This window comes from Dermacentor andersoni, chromosome 7, assembly GCF_023375885.2.
Source record: "Dermacentor andersoni chromosome 7, qqDerAnde1_hic_scaffold, whole genome shotgun sequence".
Lineage (NCBI taxonomy): Eukaryota > Metazoa > Arthropoda > Arachnida > Ixodida > Ixodidae > Dermacentor > Dermacentor andersoni.
In genome coordinates this window covers 149,552,464-149,568,532 of record NC_092820.1, presented here as the reverse complement: position 1 = coordinate 149,568,532, position 16,069 = coordinate 149,552,464, and the positions used below count along the sequence as shown (strand labels likewise).

Genomic DNA, 16,069 nt, shown 5'->3' with positions numbered 1-16,069 from the left:
ATTGTAGAGTGATCATAAGATAAAAGTTTCAAGCATATGCAAGTAGCACTGATGCCTCACACATGGGCCCTTGGGTGCAAGGGCCAAGAAGCACATGCTATAAATAATATAGCAGCAGCAGCCTCCCATAAGAGGCTGTGCAACATATCACCTGGGTGTATAACATGTAGTGCACCAACATTGTATAACAACATTGCAAAGGTGGAATAGACAGCCTATGCTTTAAACTTTGTACTGGCAAAGTAAAAAGGGCCATCTCCATGTAAATCTGATATTGAAAGACATAGGCAAAGCTGCAAAGCCAATGACAGTACCTTCCCCGCGATAATTCCTTCCATTTCGGGCAAACTCTTCTGGAATAGGTAACGTAAGTGCCTCTCCTCCAGGTCTTTCACGTCTCTGCCCGTGGTGGAGAACAAAGAGACGAGGACGGGTTAGAAAACCTGTGCAACAGCGAAGCCCTCCCCCGAAAAAAAGGCAGGAGTCCTTGTGCATCAAACAACACTTTTATTTTACAGGCAAAGAACCAAGACAAGTGTTCAGGCTGTCACTCTATAAGGACCATGCTAAGCAAATGCACAGCTACAGAACATCTGCAAGTCTTTCCAATTTCCCAGCCTTGCAACCAGAATCGATGAACGATTAGGAAGCTATGTCAAAAAAAGCAATATACTCCTCACGCAAAATATAAATAATATAAAATACCAACAAGATTGTCAGCCCCTTTTCAAACCCCTGTATACTGCTGATATGTCTGCTGAAGCATTGTCGTAGCTTAAGAAAAAAATTTCGTTCTGGAGTGTTACGTGCCAAAACCACGATCTGATCATGAGGCAGGCCGTAGTGGGGTACTCTAGATTAATTCTGACCACCCGCGGTTTTTTTAACGTGCACACAATGCACGGTACACAGCAATTTTGCTTTTCAGCTACACCAAAATGCGGCTGCGGCGGCCTTGGATTTGGTCCCGCAACCTTGTGCTTAGCAGTGCGACACCATAGCCACAAAGCCACCATGGCGGGCGCCGTAGCTTAACCTTGCACACAAGGCCACCTAATGCACCGGTGGAATGATGGTTTGTTTAGTTTAACTTGCCATCCGCCCAGCGAAAGCACACTTTTGATATCGTGTGTGAGCAACCATTATGTTAGGATGGGGAACTTGTGGCAGGCAGATGTCCATACGAGACATTCCGAGTATATTTCTTTTGATCAATTGTACTTTTCCTGCCTAATTACCAAGACATTGCCCAATACACCCCTTTTTCTGATAAATTACAAGTGTTGGGAAGTCGGCAGTGACAAGGGATGCTATGGTATGTCCCAAAGCTACACCGGGATGCTGTACTACAGTGCTAACAGCCCAACCAGAACCCCGACAGCACCTTTAATGTGCAATAAAATCTTGCAACCAACAGAGCACAGCTAATGCAACCAGGTGGAGCTCCCCCAGCTTTGTGCTCGGCAACGGAATGCCAGACCTGCGCTGCCCCTACAAGAAAAAAACACACACTGTCCCGATGCAACACATAAACACAGAAGTAGTGTTGAAGTAACATTATCTGGCAACTGGTGCTTGAAACTGTACAGGTAAATGTGTCTTGCGAGTTCTCGTAAACAGCCGGCGTTGAGTTCGAAGCAACAGCTGGCAAATTAACACTTTGCCAAGAGAGCGCAAACAGTGCATCGAAACAGAAAGATCCCAAGCAGTGGCCCTGGTGCCCAGTGAATTGGCGAATTACTTGGCGGCTGAGCACGTTCGCTGGGCAAGCTGGACGATCGCTGGAAACTGTGGCAAGTGGCACAAACAGGTGGGGTCTGAACGACATGCAAGGAAGGAACTAGAGCTGAACTTAACCTAGCACAGAGAGATATTGCCAGTCCGTGAGCAATATTACTGTTTCACGGAATACCGGAAACATCAAGCACTGGTGGCGCCATCTTGCAAATGCCGAGTTCAAGTCAGTACGTAAAATTACATTCCAGCGACCACGTTATATGTGGCTACCAGTGTAAAGGCATTTGTAGCAACCATCATTAGTGCGCAGACACTCTTTCCTTTTTGAATGTGACGTGGACACCCATGCAATTCAAGTATGTTCCCCACATACGTTCCCTACATTTTGTGGCTCAACCTAGCGTCGCAAGATGTCGCTAACAGCGCTGCTGCCATTTGGCGTCCAGGACTAGCGTAGGGACAAGCTAGAGCACCCTGCTATGCCAGTCACAAGTTCGACAGTAGTAGTTGCTTCTTTGTGTCTGTGTACCACACCTGCTTGCACTGCTCGTCACCAAATTTTCTTTTTTTGGATCTGCCTGTCATGGAACGTTTGGCCAAGAACACGACTCCCCAAATGATTGCTTCCACAGACACCCTAGTGGCCAGAACGAGCATTCCACAAATGTAGCAGCTTTGCAAATGCTTCCAACTGGTCATTATGCAAAGAAAACTGTGGAGACTGCAGTGTTCCTACAGATCCTTTCTTTTGTTTCTAAAAGCGCAAGAGTTGAAAGTCATTATTTTGCAAAAACAAAAAGTTTCGTAACGATATGTACGAGAGAAAGTTTGAGACAGACGTGTCTGAAAGGCATGCAAGGTCGAAAGCCATGCAGATACATGCATGACTGATGGCCACCCAAAAAGCACAGAAGATATCTGAACTCAAATTCTGATTAGATTCTGAAATAGCTGATGTACTATTGCAGACAGATCAAGTGCAAACAGCACATTTCAAACAGAAACATGAGCCGAAGAAATTTCGATGGCTCTCGTGTAAGGGTGGAGTATGTCTTTCCCTGCAATGAATAGTGCGTGGCATGTCAAATGTTCTAATTAACACACTAACCTAACCTAAATACCAACCAGTCCCTTAACCTTGAGCACAATCTTCCAGCTCTACTAGTCTGATTTGAAAGCTTCCACCAGGGTTGCAATTGCATTGTCCATGATAGCACATTCAACAGAGCTGATATAGATTATGACAAACTGCAACATCAACAAGAACAAAAAGACTTCATCAATTTAGTGCGAAGTTTGCCTCCATCCAGTCTCAAACAATTGAAGGAAAAAAACAATGCTGGTATCTTCATAGCTTCCAAATAAAACCGAAGCTCGATATAGTGAATTACTGCATATAAATACTATGAAGTGTTTATCGCCGATATTCGAGTGCAACTAATACACACTTGCAATGAACATCGAATACAAGTATTTTCGAATCAAACATGACTTCGTTATGACAAAGTTTATATACCATGTCGCACAGCAAAATAAACATGCTACAGAAATGTCAAGTTTAAAGTAGTGTGTCACGTATATAAAAACTATGAAAGTGGAAACCGACACAATAAACGTAGAATCAATAAAGTAAGTGCGCAGGCCTTGCCACAACTGTGTCGATAGACAAGTTTATTTGTTTTTGCTTTTCAAGCAGTAAATACTACTCACTTTGCTAGAAAGCAAGCATGTAGACCCTTTTCTTTGCACCGTGGCAGCAGTGTGTTTGTAACACCAGGAAACATCGTCGTATAAGTTTGGCACCCAGTTTTGCCAAGAAAGAAACGGCATTGTTTCCTGTAGCCAATTATAAGTACTACTATCTGTTCTTAATGTGTTCGAATAAGAAACGTGCACAGTGCCGCGACATCCCACATGCAGCATTTGCATATTTCTGAGTAAAATTAATTAAGGAAGCAACATTTTTTTACTGCAGACCAAAATTGTCAGACTATTCCAAATTGCTATTATGTTTGTTACCCACTGAATTTAGTGCGCTGTTCCAGCGGACAAAACCGAAATTCTCTCTGAAACTATGCATGTAAACAAACAGTTTCCATATAAACATTAAAAGGTCCTATAAAAACTTTTCCAAGGCATACTGAGGTACTCAAAAGCCACAGACTTTCAAGTGAATTGTTGGGCACATGTCTTCTTTTGTAATACTTCCTTTGAATGCTCAGATTCGACTCGAGTCATCCGGTACGCAACCGTATGACTGCCGATTGGGTACTTCTGCACATGCATGTCTGTTTGATGGAAGTACCCAATTGGGCTCTGAATCAAGGTTGTTAAAGGCTCGCTCACACTAGGCCGACAGGGTTTTTTACATTTGAGTCGGCGTCTATGTTCCACTGTACCAATGCCGATCTCTCCGCCGGCCGTCGGCAGATTGTCAGCGTTGGTACAGTGTGACAGCAGTGCCGACACGCAGAAATAAACGTTGTCGCCGACAGTAGGCAGACCGAAATTAGTGTCAGGTCGGCCCAGCGTGAATGAGCCTTAGGTGCTCTAGCACAAATGCCACCGCCCCCCACCCCTCCAAACAAAGTGCGCAGCTGTTTCTACCAAGACTGCAGGGAACAACCGGATGCATGGGATCAGTCAGAACTACGATGGCCGGCCCGGGTACCTTGCATTCCGAATTTCTCGCTCCACCCTGGAAGACGGCACAAATGTGTTTGCGGGCTGGTTCTTGGTTTCAGGCACCTCTGGCAGCGGGGAAGAAGAGTATGTTGTTGTGGAAACGGCGGAATTCGTCTCCCGCTTGGGCGTCGGGATGTACGTTGGGATGTACTCCAAGGTTGACTGCTGATGCCGCGCAGAGCGGTTGACGGCCTCTGGAACGTACTCCTCGTAACGACCGCGTGAAGGCTTTGCAGCACTCGAAGACCCAATGCTTGAAGGTATGTACTCGAATGCCGGGTCTCTCTTCTTGCGTTTCTCCTCCTGTGTTTGATATCGACAACCAGAAGAGAAGCATTCAATCTGAATTCTCGGACTGCTTTCTGTGCCTTGCAAACAGAAAGAACATCAACAGACACACACTGAGCCACAACAAAATTTCACTTTGGCTAAATTGGCAAAGTTGCAGGGCTGATGACTGTCCAACATTTTTTTTTTTTTTTTCTATAAACAGCCTTTAAACATGGCCATGTTGCAGATTTCAAGCCATGGGCTCTGAAATTTTCAGCGTGCAACAAGCATCGCCCAATCACCGACGTCTTGTCCAGCGGCCTTGCTGGTTTTCAACATTCAGGGTTCTACATAATTTCTGGCAAGTTATAATGGTGGCATCTCATTTAGTTTCGGTCATAAAAAAACAACCTTTGTAGCTAGCTTTATATGATGCATCCATTCGTATTTCAAACGTAAAATTTTGTACCGAGGCTGGTCTACATCTCCAAGATCTGAAACTAGACAGTGTTTTTTTTTTACACGGTTCAAACTTCAAAAGCAGTTCAAAAGTAACTGCTGGTGACAGGAATCATGTCACACCTTCGACTAACCCCCCCCTAACTTCCCTCCCCTAAAAATGCTGCAGAAAGTGAGGTTCTTGATTCAGCCACATAATTACCACAAGGACCAAAGAAAGCATGCAAGAATCTTAGTGTTTCATTTGTAAGGGAGCACACAAGGACCAAAGAAAGCATGCAAGAATCTTAGTGTTTCATTTGTAAGGGAGCACTGATGTTTGCCTACGTATTTATTATATGGGAAATTAGAATGGAATGCCACTAACGAGATCTGAACCCACAACCTTTGCACAATGAATGTGGTGCTCCAAGATTAAGCTATGGTAGCAGCTGTCATACATAATATTGCCTCGGGTGCTCCCAACACTAATTTACATTTGCATATATAGTTTCCAGGAATATGGCAGAGAACAGATATATGCATTTAATCAACAAATTTACTAAGTCACCAATTAGTGACCAGGGTATCAGTCGGAAAGTTGTGGCCAACGTTGAGAAATACCTGGTGTAAGTCATTTTGACAAGTGCACTTTGCATGCTTTTTTATGATAAGCTAGAAAAATGCGGCATGGTTGGAGGAGCTGTACAAAGGAGGCAGCACGGAGACAGCTCAAGCACAACGTCATGGAGAGAGCCTTGCGTGAAACGCAGATGCAGTCTGCCAGCAAACATGCGTGCATTCAGCAAGCTTCCCGACACAAGGACGACACCTGCATTTGGTAGGCAATGCATTGCACAGAAATAGCACAGGATTGGGCAACACACAGCAGCAGGTGGCCTACTCGGTAATCTTACTCGGTAGATCGTCGTACAAGCACACACAAGCATAGCAAAAAGCTCGAAGAGTCGATTCACCAGGCACTCGGCTGCAATGCTCCCTACCAAGGTATTGAAGGGCTAATGCTTAGTATATGCTACTCTGGGCCTGTTCTGGACCACGGTGTTTTGGACACTACCAAATTCTGCCATATCGTAAAGCTTCGTCATCTTGTCAAATTTGACTGGTTCACAGAGTGACCGAGCCCTCTGTGGATGGCTGAAAAGGCAACATGGCAGAATTCCACAGGCCAACGTACAGGCGCACATAAACAGACGCAAATTTGTTGCTGATGTTTAGTGCACAATAATGCCATGTTCTTGCCAAGTAGTATGCACTAACGAGGTCTCACTTATCTGATTTCTGTAATTTGAACATTATTTGAAGTTGCTTAACTATCCTTGCATGCTTGCAAGGCTTTCCACATTAAAAGCACGACCAACCTGTCTTCTCGGTGATGATGGATTGTATGACGCTTCAGGCATTGTCGGTGTCCGCCGGTAGGAAGGCATGTAAGACTCTCGATGTGGCGGTGTCCTCGTTAACTTGGAAACTTCGTCATCCGACGTGGCAGTCGTGCCAGCTGGTTTTGAAGGCACACTTTCTTCATCTTCTTCGGCCTCTGTTGCCAGCCTTGCCACGGGAGTTGGCTCGTATGAGTTCATCTCTGGGGAACTTCGCGCTGCTTGTTTCGCCACGTCAATAGCTGGCGCATCCTCTTCGGTCGTGGGCGACTTGCAGGAAGTCTCTTGCCTCGGCTTGTCGTCATCACTCTCATCGCTGTTCTCATCGTCTTCAAGGAACAAGCTCTTGGAAAGCACATTTTCAGCTTGTTTCTGCCTCTTCGTACCTGAAGGTGCAGCTTGAGAAGACTCTTTCTTGCTCCGGAAGTCATCCAGGCTCTCCCTTTTAGAAGCAATGCTCTTGGACGTGTGCGAGACGACCCTTACGTCGACCTGCTGCGTAGAGTCCGGCGATCGCCTGGATGTTTCGTCACGTTCCTTTTTCTGCGCCACCCCTCCGTCAGAGTCGTCAGAGTCGTCGATGCCGCAGTCTGTCAGCAGCTGTTTTATGTTTGCTTGCTTCATCTTGCTTTGTTTAGACTTTTGCTCGCGACCCTTCTGCTCGTGAGGCCTCTTTGACGACGACTTCTCTTCCCTGTGCGACGATGACTTCTTTGGTGGAGAGTGCCGCTTATCCCGGTGGTGTCTGCTCTTCTCTTGTGTCGACTCTTTCTCCTTTACGCTCCTGCTGGACTTTGACGACTCCTTCTCGGCCTTGTGAGAGTGAGACGCTGCGCTTCGCTCGCGCGTCTCTTTGTGCTCGGATCGGGCCTTGTGCTCTTTCTCGCGGGAGGAGCTGCTGCCGCGGGAGGATGCCACCACTGCTGATGCATCATGGCTCTTCGTCTTCTCCTTTTCTCCTCGATGTGAGGATGTCTTCGGTTTGTCGGGGTCTCTCTGAGCCACTTCTCTTGGAGCCACTTCCCTCGTAGCCACTTCTCTCGGAGCCACTTCTCTCGGAGCCACTTCCCTTGGAGCCACTTCCCTCGTAGCCACTTCCCTCGTAGCCACTGGAGCCACTTCTCTCGGAGCCACATCGGCTCGATGGTCATGATGGCGGCTCCAGCCTGACCGGACAGATGGGCTGCCACCTCGAGAGCCCACCGCCGCCGACTTGGAAACCTGGGTGGCCGAGACTCTGTCCTCTGCCTGGTGGGTCGCATCATGAAGGGGGATGCGCTTCTCAGGAACTGGCTGTGATAGCGAAGCAAATTTTTTGGCATCGCCTACGACCTTGTTGGGGTCCTTCCGAATGTCGCCGCGAGTGGGTGGGGCGAGCTTTCTTTCGTGACGTTTCGACTTGTGCACTTCAAACTAGAAGTAAAAAGAAAAGAAAGGGGGTTGGAAAGAGGTAACACGTCTCAACACATGGCAACACATTACAAGCTGAATCTTCACTACATTTATTAGGAAGGCTGTACACTTCAGTGAAGGGCAAGTTTCAAACTATGGGCGCTGCTGCATGCCTCTCGCAAAGCCCAGGAAAAAGAATGCTTACATTTTCACTCGCACTGTTGCTTTCGGAGTCGGAGCTGCTGAGATGCCGCTTTTTCGATTCCCTACGATCCAGTCTAAAAATAAAAGAATGGCCGTACTTCAGCCTCACATTTTGATATCAAAATCAAGAGTGCCAAATCTGTTCAAGTTTCTACTTTTGCTTCCCGTAACTTTGGTAACAGACAGAGGCAATCAAAAACAAGCAGTGATACAGCCACTGCAGTACAACATTTGACTGAGCACAGCGGACCATTACAAGGTATTCAAGAACCGTTGGAAAAATATTCGTATTTACAAATATGTAGTGACTATTCGATTCATTATTCGAAAGTTTCAAATATTCGGCTACCCCCTATCTATTATCTGTTCTACACGTTGCACAACCTACCCAGCTTCACCTACACAAGTAAAGTTACTCACAGCCTCTTCAAAGCTGCCTTTTCATCGGGAGTCTTCGGCCGTGGTACTGTGGCAGGTTTGAAATAGCTGCTGATTCCTCGTGGACTGTTGTTCTGGGACGTCTGGCTGTTTTGAACCTATTGATGAAGGGGTCGAGAACACGTCAGTGAGACTTCGTAACACAGAAGCAGTACGAAGGGCTCTGATAAATTTTTTATTATTGATACACCGCCACCAGCAGCGATCTGCAGAAAGCGGATCCCTGTTCAAGCTTCAATGAACTTTCTCAATGGTCACTGCCATATTTTGTTTTGGTGCCCTAGCGGTGTTCCAAGGTACTACAGAAGAAAAATAATTTTATATTCCGCTAAAAGTGGAGATGTGTGCTCATTTTGAAGCCTATTGTGTACACCTCTGATTTCAAATTTACGGTATTGATAACAGGAACTTTATCAACGCAACTCATACTGAATTGCAGCAGTTGCCTTGCGCATGCAGACAGGAGAGACATGCGACTTCGGGACGGGGGGGGACGGGAGTATTTTGGATACGTGTCAGAGTGAAACAGATGCCCCCAGCCAATCAGCACATCAGCAGCAGACGAAAAGGACATGTCGACTAGGTGGAAACTTCCAAAATACCTCCCCCCAACCCGATGACATCGACACCATCTGCATTAGAGCACCTTCTAAAGTTTTAAGCGAAACGAGGAATTTCAGAGAGCCAACAGACGACAAATTACTAGTATAATAGGCCATGCATAAGGTTCCATTACGATGCTCTGCATATGAACTGGATTGCTCAGATCAGGGACTGTATTATGTAGAGATTTTTTTTTTTTGATTCTACTAATTACTTGTCACCTGTTGCATGAGTGACAGGTGCTGGCAATAACAATGTCCTAGCGTCATGTCAGCCAATGACAGAATACAAAAAGAAAGAAAAAACTACAAATAAAAAATAAATGAAGCACTGCATGCATCAGTTCCTTGGCAAGTGCTTAAATGCGGACTCGGAAAAAGCTACAATTGTCCCACAGAATGTAATGAGGGCAGCTGCACCTGAACTACAGTGAACACCATCTGGCCCATGTTTATGTGCCAGCACATAAACTATTCTTACACCATGGTCCGAGCGCAAGCTTGTCAAAATGCAGAAAAATGCGCACATACCTTGGCCTGTTGTGCCAATTCGCTAGACGTCAAGCGTCGTATGCTCACAGTCAATTCCGACTTGAGCACAGCTTTCCTTTCGAACATCCCACCTGAAGCAGCAAAAAGGGATTCGTCAAAACACGGATGCTGCAGACCGAAGCGCCCGAGCTGTGAACAGCCAGAACTGGTAGCTCTGGAAACAGGTGACACTTGTACAGCCGACCTCACCGTAATCTTTAAATTTGCAGATGGATTCGTCAACGTGTTTGGCTTTCCTCGCTTCCCACTTGGCGTCGTCCTTGCGGGCCACCATGACAAACTTTGGGAGGTTGGCTCGTTTCTTCATGTTGTAGGTCACCTTGACGTCATCTATGGATTGATGAAACATAGATAAGCAATTGCAAAAAGAGAGAGAGATATTAAGCAAAGAACAAAGATGTCACTTCAAGAAGGGCACACCTGCTATGACACCTGTTATGAAGTCATAGTACAAGGAACGCTATAATACACCACTGTTCAACTCAAAGAAAACTTGTATACGTATGAGCAGTCAAGCATGGTTGCTGATTTTCGTGATATCATGGTGGAGGTGACATTCTTTCAATACCGGAGTCTCTTGGGAATGAGCGAAATGAATAAGGGAATCAGAGGGGCTTGATTCTAATGCAATTAGCATTCTCTGGGTATTTCGAGCACTTTCCATCACAGCTATGTGCCAATGCAGAACAGCGTCAGCGCTGCGTGAATTTGTTTCCCAGTACATTATCACCATTTTACTTTTACATGCGATGTGCGGAAAATGCGATACAATTTGCCATTGTCGCATTCCTGTAAACGCCACTACTGAAAAGGCTACAAGCCTTCGTTCTTTGACTCAAAGCCGGAAGGCACCGAATATATAATATTTTTATACACGTATGCCAGCTTTCGCTTCAGTGTAAAGTAAAAACGAGGGCTGCATTTGTTACTTTTGCAATGCCTGATTTGTTATTGTTTACGAAAGGGCAAACTTCGGGGAGCATTCAGGCTCAACCAGATTTTCAAATATTTTTGTTCTGGGCGCAAATATTGGGAGTTGTCGGGTTTTACGTGACAATGAAGAATTTTGAGCAAAACAAGAACAAGGTGAAAGCAGGAGCCAACGTTTCGACAAGTGGACTTGCCTTCTTCAAGGCGACATATGCTTTCCTTGCCACAGTATGTAGTAAGAACTTTAGGTATATGCTGCTCTTCAATAAACCTGTCTCACACTAACTGGAGTCATTGGGTATGTGCCGCTATCCAATGATCCTCTGCGACACGAACTTGGGTTGCTGGGCACATGCCGATCACTTAAATTTCTCCGGTGGTGGGTGGAGTTGGACACATACCATATAGATTCAGACAATCTTGCCTGACTAGACATTCACACCTGCACCATGCAGGGACTTTGCTGCAGTAGCACTAGATACAGCAGCATGTTCACAAGCGCAGGAGAGCTGCCCAACTGCATACATGGCTTGTGCATGGCGCATTTCGATGGTTGCAATACGGTGTGCCGATACATTGCTTCAATACTGATTTCATTAATGCCGACATTCATCGTGAGATGGGTCGTGCCGGATTTGTTTTGTGGGTTACTACCATACTATGCAACAGGCAAGCTAGAGAAAGCATGGGGGAATTATGTTTAATTGAAATGTAGAAATAATAAGGTAAAGGGAAATGAAGGTGGTCGAAAATATGCCGCACCAAGTCGAGAGCCGAACCCTCATCCTCGGCACCTATGCGAGCGGTGCTTTGCCAATTAAGCTAGCTTGGCACCATCCTTGCGTTGCAGGAAACCCTCTTTGCAGGAAACAATGTTAAGGGGAGACTAAAAATAATTGCTAAATCAGTTTAAAACAGTACAATGTTCTTCCAGTATTTAATCTACTACGCAGTAACTTAGCGATTTCCAGAAGAGAAAATAAAGGCCAGATTTCTGCTTCTTGGAAACTGCGCCGAAATGTCAATGGCAGTGTGTCAGTGCCATGTCAAGAATTTCAGCAGTTTTGGTACAGTAAAGTTTTAGAAACTTACTGTGTTTGGTCTTTGTCTTCTTTAAAATACAATGCACTAGTCCTTCTTTACCAATATAAAAATTAGGCCTGCGCAAACACTGTCAGAGTCCACGACGTGACGTCGAGCTGGTTGGAGGGACTTTAAGGCGACATGTTGCCAACTGTCTTGATTTTGCGTCTTCTGGCCTATGAAGCCTCCTCGGATGTTAACAGCGTTTTGTTTTTGTGTGTGTGTGACACTAAAGATAAAAGTAAGTTTAGAAGCGTAATTTTCAGACGCAACTAAACTTACTTTTATCTTCAATGTCCCTTTAACCATGCAACATAAATGTCATAATGCCCACAAAACAGCTGAACGTGCGCAACAGTCTAGGAATCCGTGTGAGGCTGCATTGGAATACTTGATGAAACTTCACCTAAAGCAACGATATTCGTATCACTACCAGTTTATTTCAAGCCCACTGCGGCACAAGTACCTCTCCCAGAGATCAATTGCCCTTGCCACACATCAACAAATCACACTGTGTGATTGCTAGTTTCATAATCCCATCGATCCATCTAAACTTCTGGCCTTCGGCAGCACTTCCCATTCAGTCAAGCCTGAGTAGGCCTATGATAACTAGTTATTTGTCTCTCCCCCCCCCCCCCCCCCCCCCACACACACATTACATGACGTGCCCAACTCTACTTATTTTCCCTAAAGGCCTGGAAATTTTTGTAAAACTTTCAAGGCCGTCAAGTCAAATCATATCATAAATCAAAATTCTGCTTATTACAGTTGCTATAAATTCAATTTTCTCTTTGAAATTCGGTAACTTTAATTCAAAGCAGTCCAGCGGCTCCTTCAGGAGAATACATTTTACATGTAATTTGAATAGGCAAATTGGAGTCGGTCTCGAGATAAAGCTTCCTCTTGAGAATAGTCCGTCCTACATACCCACACACAAACACACATATTATGCTTGCCTCATACCTGGAAACAATATCACGAAAACAGATGGTGCCAGGAAGCGCAGAACAACAAACATGAGATAGCACACTAACAAATATGCCACAGCCACGACATAACTCACCGAGAGTCAAATCCCCGTTCACGCTTTCCAGTGCTCCCGGTTTCAGAGAAACGACGTCAGGCAGTTTCTTCTCCAGGACATTGCACAGTTTCACTTCAATGGCCTAGAGACAATGTAATTATGTTGAAAACCAGTGTCACTCACGATAATCAAGTGAATGAATAATAACAATGATGAAACAAATGACAGAGCATCGCTTCGTCTGCCTCGTCAATAGTCACCTGTGCAGGTTCGCACAAAACTTCCTTTAGCTTTTATCATCCCTTTCTTCCCGTTCCCCGTTGCAGGACAGCAAGCTTGATAATCCCATCTGGTTAACCTCCTTTCCCTTTATTCCTCTTTCTTTTGCACAAAACCGACTCCAATCAGCCCAGCTGTTAATCCTTTCAGGTACAAATTTTTTTAAACAAAGTGAAACGTGCATTAATGCCATTTTAACAACAAACGTTGGGAAAAAAAATATTCCCACGGAAGTTTATCTCAATGAACTGAACGTTTTTCTCATTAACTGCCAAAAACTCAATGTGTTGTAAGCAACCCTACGACTCTTCAGACCTAATTCACACTCACAGGAGCGTGAAATTTAGTCATAGAATATTTCATAACCATTGTTCTGCCACGACAGACAGGCTACACACATTAGGCAGTAGGATCCACAGATACAGCACAGAAGCCTAACCTCAGCTTCCGAGATGCATGGACATGTGCGAAATTTCAGGGAGAGACATATTTATCAGCTGTGCAAAGCCAACAAATGATGCAATTAGCATTGCCGACGCTCACATCACTGAAAATAGTTTTGTTGATTATTTTTCTTGATACTCAGATATTTCTCGCACGAAATTTATTCTTACAGGAATCATTGCGCCGGAAGTGCTTAACTGAAGTTGCACTAGCTTACAGGTTGGCAAATTCATGCAAATTAGCTCAGCTGTTAATTGAAGCTACTGCATTAGACCAGCTTACAGAGCGGCCAAGTCATGCAAATTAGCCAAGTTGTCAACTGAAGCCACATCATCATATTAGCCAACAGGTTGGCAAACTCATGTTAGCCCAGCTGTCAATTGGCGCTGCTGCATTGCACTAGCCTACAGAGCACACGACTCATGCAAATTAGGCAAGATGCCAATTCAAGTTACTACATTGCACTAGTCTACAGATTTGGCAAACTCATGCCAATTAACTCAGATATCGATTGAAATTGATGTATTACACTAGCCTAGATACAGTTAGACAAACTCATGCCTTGGTTGCATCGTTAACCGAATTATGCCGAGATACAGGGGACATTGAGCAGCCCATGCATTTTAATATCTTGCATTTAGCTGCCAACACAAGAGACAGACGAGGCAGCATTTAAACTTTCCCTGTTTCACATTGTCCATTTATGCTGTTTCAAGTCCAACTCGTACCAACTAGACCACATGTTGATGTCATCACAAACAGCCAGCAAGCTACAAGAAGTGGTTATCTAAATATAACTTTTCTAGTTACCTTCCACCTTTTTTTGTATACCTTTTCTAGTTCTAGTTACCGATCTAGTCGTCAATACCGCTGCACAATACAGATACCTACAACAAATGAAGCACAGAGGGTTACAGGACATCTACATAAACCTTTATATTCTAGTTATAGTGCTTGGCTATTGAAATGCAATACCTGAAGTGCATGGCAGCCAGCACTTGCGCTATCAGTGGGCACAGGGGACACCAAGCTGATGCACTGTAGCATACGATGAGAGGAGGGCATTGTGAAGCCTTTGTGACGCATTGCGACTTTGTTTGGTTCCCCAGCGATCACCTAGCGCTCCCCAGTGGTGCAAAAGAGCACCGACAGCCATGTAGTCCAATTCTTGCGTTTCAGTTGCCAAGCACAGCACGTCAGCAGCAGACAAACATCAGATAGCCCAGTCTACTCAGTCTCCTTCTTTGCATCATCTAAGCAAACATTTTACATTGTAGGTGTGTCAGCACCAGGGATAGACAAACTCAGTCTTGTGTGTCTATTCCTTGACATAACACAGTTTGTGCTGCCTCAAGTTGTATAATGTGACCTAGCCGTTATCCATGCCGCAGCACCACTGCAGCTGACAGTTGTCAAGCAGCAGAGTGCGACAAAAATAACTACATTAAAAGCAAATAGGCGATCAAGGCAGGCTACTCTGTAATGTAGAACACTCCAGAAATTCATAATGACAGAAAACGAAGCCTGGCTGAGCGCAAGTGAGTGATAGAAATGGCACAGAACAAGATGACAAATAAAGGCGACAGGTCAGGCGCTTCTTGGGTAGGTGCCTCCTGTCGTCTGCTCTTATTTGTCGTCTTGTTTTGTATCATTTCTACCAAGATGAATCTGCCAACTAGGCCAACAATCACTCCTACACAAGTGACTGAAACGAGCACTACCAAGAGCAATGGCAACTTCTTAAGCTAAGCAAAAGTGTAGTGGCAGCTACAGCTAGAGTGTGTACCTGCTATGAGCAGATGAGTACAATGTTATGGTTTACAGAGCTCGGCAGTAAGGGGATGACAGGCGCAAGAATGGCTGAACGGTACATCGGGTGCGTGTTTTAAGAGACGTCCATAATCTGCAACGGACCTTGAAGCGTTGTGTGGACAGCCAGTCGTCGTTCGGCTGTATGAACCGAATCTGTGAGAACAGTGCATTCGAGGGCCCAACCTGCATAAGGAAAGACGGGCTGTCAAACGGGGTAAAGCACGGAGAAACGAAATAAGGTTATTGTCCCGTCCCCAGCCTGTGAAGCAGCTGATTGATCACAATGCTGCCTCCATGCAAGTAGACGCGAAATGCAACAGTTCAGTAAGGAGCAATAAAAATGACAATAGAAGTGACAGGTGCCCATGCACAATTAAGGCATGTCGAATGTGTCCCTCATCGCAGTGTTGGCGGTTTCTCAAGTGTCTGGAAAATTCACGAGAACGTGAAAAACAAGAGAGCCTCGTTTGAGTTGTCCGAAATCAAATCTATCGAAACATGCCAAGATCAAGGCGACATTAACAAGTTGACAGAGGACTTTACCTGGATGAACTTTGCCAGGTGTTCCATGACACAGGGCGTCAGCCTCGGTTTACCGACACCACGAGGAGCTAACTATACGTCCGTTTCAGTGTTCATTAAAGGCACACAAACAAAGAGCGTAAGGTAGGAGCCTGCACACAGCCATACAGCTGTTACCAGCGGCCTCATGCGAACTCGTAGAAACTACGTATAGAGGAAAACGGCGGCAAATGTAAAACACAGAAGGCGCAGGA

At 45.2% G+C, this 16,069-nt stretch overlaps 1 protein-coding gene across 2 annotated transcripts in view; it reads right to left on the bottom strand.

The window, feature by feature from the left end:
- The window catches only part of LOC126533620 (uncharacterized), a 22,886-nt gene extending 6,817 nt beyond the window's left edge, over positions 1–16,069 (bottom strand). The window contains exons 1-10 of one of the 2 annotated variants that reach the window (XM_055072224.2): positions 15,837–16,069; positions 15,396–15,719; positions 12,798–12,900; positions 9,911–10,051; positions 9,701–9,792; positions 8,550–8,665; positions 8,131–8,203; positions 6,513–7,946; positions 4,409–4,725; positions 315–399 (exon numbers count right to left, since the gene is read on the bottom strand). In XM_055072224.2, coding sequence (XP_054928199.1) covers positions 315–399; positions 4,409–4,725; positions 6,513–7,946; positions 8,131–8,203; positions 8,550–8,665; positions 9,701–9,792; positions 9,911–10,051; positions 12,798–12,900; positions 15,396–15,482 — 2,448 coding nt within the window. In that variant the 5' untranslated portion in view covers positions 15,483–15,719; positions 15,837–16,069. The remainder of the gene's footprint in view (positions 1–314; positions 400–4,408; positions 4,726–6,512; positions 7,947–8,130; positions 8,204–8,549; positions 8,666–9,700; positions 9,793–9,910; positions 10,052–12,797; positions 12,901–15,395; positions 15,720–15,836) is intronic. The other variant, XM_050180781.3, reaches the window with a different exon arrangement.